We start from the raw sequence: 7,918 nt of genomic DNA on the forward strand, positions 1-7,918 counted from the left end.
AGCGCCATAAACATGATAGTCAGAACCAAAACAGATGTTTTTAGCAGGTATGAGCTGTAACGGAGCAGCTCTATTCTGGGGGCGGGGAGCAGCAGCTCATTTGCATTTAAAGAAACAGGCCCAAAAAACAACGTGTTTCTGCGTCCACTCAAAATAGGCATTTTCAAAATGATATAATATATGATCTGTGGAGTATTTTGAGCTGAAACTTCACAGACACATTCTGGGGACACCAGAGACTTATATTATAGACTTACAACTGCGTAGATATATGTAGATATAGCCAACACTAAGATATATTTGTTACTAAATGAATATAATTGTTTGATAATGTTTTAAATTAATATAAAAATATAATAAAATAACCCTTTCCCATATTTTGGTATCCAAATGTTGACAGGTTTGTTTAACTTACAAAAATGCATGGATTCGCTATAGGAGGTCTTTATTCACCCCCTGGAGCCATGTGAGGGACGTTTTATTACGGATGCGCGCACTTTATTTAACGTCTTCTGAACTGTTGACAACCCACTTACCCCCATTGAAAGGCTTGGAGGGGTCAGAACAATTTTTAATATAACTCTGATTGGATTCGTCTGAAAGAAGAAAGTCACATTCACCTAGGATGCTTTGAGGGTGAGTAAAACACAGGCTAATTTTCATTTTTGGGTGAACTAACCCTTTAATGTAGTCAAATATTTTCTTTTACCTGCTTTCTCAAACTTTCATGGCAGCAGAAATTTTTTCTACCTTGTAAAGGTGTTGAAATGCACTATATTTTTCATAAATGAAAGTGAATCAAACTGAGGATTGCCATGTTTCATGTGATTGGCACATGTCACACTTTAATGCACATGCTCCAAAGTTCATTATAAACTCCGGCTCAAACCCAGAGCTGACAGAGAAAGTTTATAGTGAGTGTTTATCTGATCTAAACCAGGTTAGATTTGTTTGGTTTTGTCAACTCTAGACCGACTTTGAAACAGTTACAACTTTGTGTGAAAGGCCACTGAAAGATGAAAGAACCACAAACAAAACAAATCGTTCTAAGTGGAAATTAATTTCATCTCTTTATGCAATTTTTAAACATTACAGTTAAATACATTTGAATGACAGAATCACAGAACTGAGAATTATTTTTTTCAGTTTCTGTCTAGACATCCTACACAATGCATCTAAACACTACAATCATCTGTTTCCTCTGACAATGGCAAATAGGCACAGAAAAAAAAAATTATATTGAGGAGCCGATCATAAAACCATAAATCACTCTTTCAGACCTATTATCCTTTATGAATCTGAGCCTTACAAAATATTGCACAATTTGAAAGAAAAGCAAAAAAAAAAAATCCAGAGCCTGGCTTTTACTTGCCATATTGTTGCATAGCCTTTAAATGACCATCCCCATCCACAGTCATCTGTCACAACAGACAACAGTTTCCTTTGTTTGTTCTCTTAGTTTGCGATGCGTTTAGTGAAGTTTTTACACGTGGTCACGAAGATCATTTGAGACAGCCACTGATCTTCCCAAGTCAAACATATGGAGAAACCTCTACAAAAGCAGAATATGAAAAGACAACGGACTTCTGGATCAGTGACTTCAGCTGATGGGCTGCAATGCTGTGAAACGAGCACAGTCTGACCTTCACTGCTTACGGCCGTTTCGAAATGTTTTCTGCTAAAGTAACTACATGTTCATTCTTGCTTCAGTTGCCACTTTCTTCACTGGCTTTGAAGCCTCTGGTAAGGCTATCGACCCCAATGTACTTGGCCAAAGACGGAAATACAGGGTTAATGTTCAGTTTTAGAAGCATAAGGCAATAATCTATACACCAAATCTCTCAAAGCCAGACTTGACCTGAAGAAAAACAGTCAACTCGCTTATAAGTCTGTGCAAAAGACAATGTCTGTCTGAACCACAAAACAAACGTCTCTTGATGAGGATTACAAAGCACAGATAAGACCCCATGATTTAGACAGAGTTTCAATGAGGATCATGTGGAAGGAGGACTTATTCGGAGTACATTGTTGCTTTGACGTCCACTTCTTTTGACCAATAAACTACATCAAAGCACTCTGACCACCAATAGCATTGGATTCAGGAGTCAAGCTGCTCCATACCTCGGACAACACCATATCTGAATGCAACAGCCGGTCGCAAGCAAGATTTCAAATCGCGTAAGGAACATTTTGGTGGTTTGCTGTAGGTAGTAACAAGGTAGTAGAGGCCAAAACAATTTTAACATGACTCAATTCATTTTCACTGCTTCAAGTAGGCAGCATTAATGTTATATCATTAGAGGAATGGAAATAAAGCCGAAACAATCTTTGCACGAGATGTGCAAAGTGTGACTTGTATTCAGATTGGAAGTAAGACTGCCACCTGTGCAGCCCACTGATACCTGCAACTACATAATCAGGAGAAACGAAAAGTACCATTATTGAGCGATACCATCAATGTTTTAAACTGAATACTCCCTGTATTAAATGTTTCAATCATTAGAAAAAAAGAAAATCACATATAAAGACTTCAAATGATCACACCCTCACACATGGCATCATTTGGACAATTCAATACGAATTTACTCTTAAGAACATGACTAGACGGCGGAAGTCTGCTTCGGCACTCCTCATGTTCACGTTGGAGATTTCCAGGATGTAATTACATAAAACTCCATCATGGCTTCTCCTCTTGATGCCTTCTGGAATAATTTACAGAGAGGGGTGGTGACTGTAGAGCATGGATTCATTCATTCAGAATGGGGGTGCGCGACTCAAGCTGGGCCAGAGTGGGAGTCCGAGCTCTCGCTTTTGTTCTCCGTCTTGTCGTCCCAGTCCGTGGTGCCTTTAAGCGTTTCTGCAACTCTGCAGTCTGTGTGTGAGGTCACTGGCGAGGAAGTGTCGGATTCCGTCTGCCCTCCTCCACCACCAGGGAGACCCAGACCCTGAGCGCAACCCCGTCCCGCAGGAGCACTGGCTGCGCTAATGTTTCCGACTTGGTTCTCTCCTGCAGTGTTCGAAGCACCCAGCTCTGTTACCCCTGCACCCGACGACGCCAGTTCCTGGATCCTTCCCGCCTCCAAAAGAGAGTCGCCCAAGTGTGGAACTGACAGGACGTCCGGGCCAATGGCGATCTCGGCCATCCAGTCGAGGTCAGAGTTTGATGGTTCGCCGGGCAGACCGGTATTTACCGCCAAGCCGTTGTGAGCTTCAAGCTGAGGTTGGTCCTGAGCGGCTTGCCGGTCCTGGCCGTTAGTGTTCGCATTAGTGGCTGCGTTAGCCTGGCCGGCGGGCGCAGCACTGCTAGTGTTGTTGTTAAGATTGTCCTGCAATGCAGTCTGGTTTCCTTGACCCACCTGCTGATTTTGAAGCAGCATCTCCTGGATCCGGATCTGCTGCAGGATGGCCGGAAGCTCGTAGTGGTGGAAAAAATAGATCATTGAGTGCTGCGCAAGACAAAAACGAAAAAGCTTATGAGCTACAGACAATTCTATGCAACTGGCTTTACTGAAAAAAAGCTGAAATAAGATACCTGAATGAAGAGCCAGGAGGTGACCAGAGCAAGACTGCTGTACTGGCCGTTAAATCGGTAATGATACGCATAGAAGGCAAAGTGATACAGATAAAAGAATCTGAAAAACAGCACAAGAGATCTTTTAGATGCATTATGTGGTGTTAACCACCAAAACAACCTAGTGGGCTGCCTTTCTGTCCATTCCCTACATAAGTAGCTCACTTTGGCCATGTTTACATGCACAACTTTTGTTTCAATCGGAATTCATTCCAACTGATGAATCTGAATGTAGTGTTAACATGAATGCTACATAAAGCGATCGGGTTAATGTGTGTGTTTATGTCACAAGCTTCAACTCAGAACATGCGCACACTACACGAGTTTCCCACTGTTTGGACATAATAACCATTCTCCTACACGGTTTCTTTATTTGTTTTAAACAGCAGAATTAATATTTATCTATTTCTGGATAAATATTACATAAACCGCTGTGCCATGCTGCGCTGCTTATATTTATCACGCAGTAAAAATGTCTGGTAAGACATCTGAGCCATTGGCATTTACCTGTGCTGACAACATACCTGAGCCAGTGGCGCTTGCTCGTATTTGTGTGACAGCAGATAGCATCATATTGGTCTGCCAACCAAACAATGAGGATGATGTAGAAGGCAGTGGTTGTGTCATTGAAAAACTCAGACATGATGGCCTCCATCCCTGCAGACAGGATCAAAAAGAGGGTATTTACAGCCACACGACTTTCATAAAACATATTAATAAGACATTTTTTATGTGATATATGAAGTCAACAAAATAAAAGATCAGGCATGAAGTTGATGGGAGACGCACATGAATGAGAACATCTCTCCAAACCCCAGCAGTGAGCCGTACCTACCCACAAGAGCCAGGATGACAGTGAGGAGAGGGGCGGCAGGGAAGGCAATGGTCATATTCATCTCCAACATCTGGAGAAGGTCCACTGAGAAAAACAGAACAACAGAGAGATAGTCTTAGAAACAGACTAAAAATAATAGCTTTTGACTATTACAGACTTGATCATGGAACATGATAATAAATGTGACCCTGGACCACAAAATCAGTCTTAAGTCGCTGGGGGATATTTGTGGCAATAGCCAAAAATACATTGTATGGGTCAAAATTATTGATTTCTCTTTTATGCCAAAAATCATTAGGACATTAAGTAAAGATCATGTTCCATAAAGATATTTTGAAAATTTTCTACTGTAAATATCAAAACTTAATTTTTGATTAGTAAAATGCATTGCTAAGAACTTAATTTGGACAACTTTAAAGGCGATTTTCTCAATATTTAGATTTTTTTGCACCCTCAGATTCCAGATTTTCAAATAGTTGTATCTCGGCCAAATTTTGTCCTATCCTAACAAACCATACATCAATGGAAAGCTTATTTATTCAGCTTTGAGATGGTGTATAATTCTCAATTTCACAAAATTTACCCTTATGACGGGTTTTGTGGTCCAGGATCACAAATGGTTTTTCACTGATGAAGACCAAAGAGGCTGATGGGAACTTACCAATAAAAACAAAAATCTGGTGGTGCGAGTACCGCAGCAGCATGGACACGGATAGAGTCTGAGAGAGAAAATAAAAAGTGATTTCAAGTTTCCATTTGATTCAGCAAGGAATAGTTCAAATATTATAGTTCTCTTATCTTTTCCTCACTTGTATGGGTTTTCTTTCTTTAATGAAACTCAAAAGCTCAATTTCTGAAGAATATTCTGGTCACTTTTTAATATGATTTAAGTGAATGATAACCAAGTTAAAAAAAAACAGACAGACCAAAGGTGAAGTCATTATTTACTGCAAGTTTGTAAATGGATCATTCTTTTAATGACGTTTTAAAAAATCTGAGCTTTTTAAATTCAACTCCTTGACCTTTGGTCACAGCTCTTAACACCTCACTGAAGGGGAAGATCATTAGTAATTGATGACTTTAATTTCAGTCCACTGAGTTTCCATTTGATTCAGCAAGGAATAGTTCAAATATTATAGTTCTCTTATCTTTTCCTCACTTGTATGGGTTTTCTTTCTTTAATGAAACTCAAAAGCTCAATTTCTGAAGAATATTCTGGTCACTTTTTAATATGATTTAAGTGAATGATAACCAAGTTAAAAAAAAACAGACAGACCAAAGGTGAAGTCATTATTTACTGCAAGTTTGTAAATGGATCATTCTTTTAATGACGTTTTAAAAAATCTGAGCTTTTTAAATTCAACTCCTTGACCTTTGGTCACAGCTCTTAACACCTCACTGAAGGGGAAGATCATTAGTAATTGATGACTTTAATTTCAGTCCATTTCTTACCCAAATCTATCATATGACTTCGAAGATTCAGAATTTAGTGCATAGACCACATTTAGAATACTTTCAGCTGATTTTAAACTATTTTTTTCAAGCTTGAAAGCTCTAGTCACATTCATTGTAATTAGAACGCAGTAAAATGTTTACCATCTATTCCATTTATAAAAGTCATGGGAATTACTAAATTATCAATTTACATTTCTGGGTAAACTAATTACCTAAATGCTCAAACTGAACTAATGGGATGACATCACATATAATCCAATCATTAACAAGCAACTGTTGTGTAACGCTGCTACGGTAGAGAAAGTACTTACAAAGATAACCATGATTACAAAGGCTGCTAGGTAGGAGGTTCGAGCCATCCACATACTGACAAAACGGTAGTGTTCTCCAGAAACCACGTTCCTCAGAAACCCTAAAAAATAAAAATCACACTCACTTCATAGTTACGGCATCACCAACGAAACGGCGTTCTTAAGAGGGAACATCTAATTTACCTTTGTTTTCCTCGTTCTCTGCTAAAGCCTTCACACTGGACATCAGGATATCATCATAACCCAGGCATTCATCCAGGAGGAAGCGACTGAAACCATCTCCAAAGCACTGATCCTTCATGGGGTCTGCAGACAGGCAGAGAGAGATTAAGTGCAACTTTATGCTTTCCCTTTAAAAAAAAACAAAAATGTATGACGTCTATTGGCCTTGTAGGCCAATTTTTTTTTAACACGCTCTCATGTCATTCAAAATCTTTATGACCTTCTTATAGACCTCCAAAATAATTGTCAATTCATTTTTAATTCTTTTTTAATTTATTATTCTTTTTGCATTTTATGAGAATCACAGCACTTTCTCATAAGCACAAATCAAGAGAACGTCAACTCGCCTGGTTTGCTCCCAGATTTAGTCACAGCAAACAAAAGTGTGAAAGAAAACAGGCTGGCTGTATTACACTTCAATTTGAGCACAATATATCAATAGAGATAGCTAAACTCCGAACTCCTATATATCTATCTATCTATCTCTATATATATATATATACACAAAAGTATATTAAATGTATGCATTTAAGAGAAAAACTCTGATTGGGGGCTTTAAATGTTTGATATCTGGCAACCCCAAACATGAAAGCTTGTGGAGGCTTGTTACCAATGCATTTAACACAACTGACAAATTAAAATGAAATGTTTTCAGGATAATTTACCAGCGGGTGAATATCGCAAATTATTATGCTTAATAAATCGAGAGAAGCAGAAACCGTGATCACGATTAATGATTCACCACACTTTCCTCCATGCAACACAAAAGGTGACTTAGAATATTCTGTAACTCTTAAATTCTATTAGTGAATGAGGACCAGGTGCATTAAAAAAGACCATGCAACTTAAATTTTAGTCTGTTAATTATACAAAGGCATAGGTTATAGGCATAGGCTATATAAGTTATAGGTGATTGAAACGGCATGAAGATCAGTAAACACTGACAATTTTAAAGGTGCCATAGAATGCATTAATTCAATATTTTAAATTGTTCTCTGATATCTACATAGAAAGTATGTGGCTTAGGTAAGGGCAAAAAATGTCCAGAAACGGTTTTACATGTCCATTTACAACCCTAGGATTTGTCCCTAGAATGAAATGGTCTGTTTTTACCTTATTTGGAAGGGTCATGAATAATAATGTTGAGCTCTGTTCTGATTGGATGTTTCACAGTGCGGCTCATTTCAGTAGCTCACACAGCAGGAAGGAAACACAGGGAAAATATATATTTCAATACTGTCTCTCGCAGTTATATCGTTGGGTAATTATACTGTATATAAAATGCGGACATCAGGGAGCCGCTATTAATATGCGGGGCATTGAAACTGCTTGCAAATGCACGACCGCGTTTTACTTTCACTTTCGAGATTTGCGATCGCACGTGATCTGTGTAAACTACAGCGGCAGTACTTACCACACATTTTACAAGATCAGATGCTTGTCAGTGGTGCTCAGGATCTGTAAATCATTCGCCATCATCCTCAGTCATCTCTCCTTACTCTGTTTATGTGGTAAGTGAAATCT

General features: G+C 38.7%; 1 protein-coding gene across 2 annotated transcripts in view; it reads right to left on the bottom strand.

The window, feature by feature from the left end:
• Positions 1 to 1,044: 1,044 nt before the first annotated feature.
• Positions 1,045 to 7,918, bottom strand: part of LOC107593127 (membralin-like) — a 23,015-nt gene continuing 16,141 nt past the window's right edge. For both annotated transcript variants that reach the window (XM_016282723.1, XM_016282724.1), the window contains exons 5-11: positions 6,356 to 6,478; positions 6,173 to 6,273; positions 5,068 to 5,125; positions 4,407 to 4,490; positions 4,096 to 4,228; positions 3,533 to 3,632; positions 1,045 to 3,446 (exon numbers count right to left, since the gene is read on the bottom strand). In XM_016282723.1, coding sequence (XP_016138209.1) covers positions 2,775 to 3,446; positions 3,533 to 3,632; positions 4,096 to 4,228; positions 4,407 to 4,490; positions 5,068 to 5,125; positions 6,173 to 6,273; positions 6,356 to 6,478 — 1,271 coding nt within the window. In that variant the 3' untranslated portion in view covers positions 1,045 to 2,774. The remainder of the gene's footprint in view (positions 3,447 to 3,532; positions 3,633 to 4,095; positions 4,229 to 4,406; positions 4,491 to 5,067; positions 5,126 to 6,172; positions 6,274 to 6,355; positions 6,479 to 7,918) is intronic.

This window comes from Sinocyclocheilus grahami, unplaced genomic scaffold (genome assembly GCF_001515645.1).
Source record: "Sinocyclocheilus grahami isolate Dianchi unplaced genomic scaffold, SAMN03320097.WGS_v1.1 scaffold165.1, whole genome shotgun sequence".
Lineage (NCBI taxonomy): Eukaryota > Metazoa > Chordata > Actinopteri > Cypriniformes > Cyprinidae > Sinocyclocheilus > Sinocyclocheilus grahami.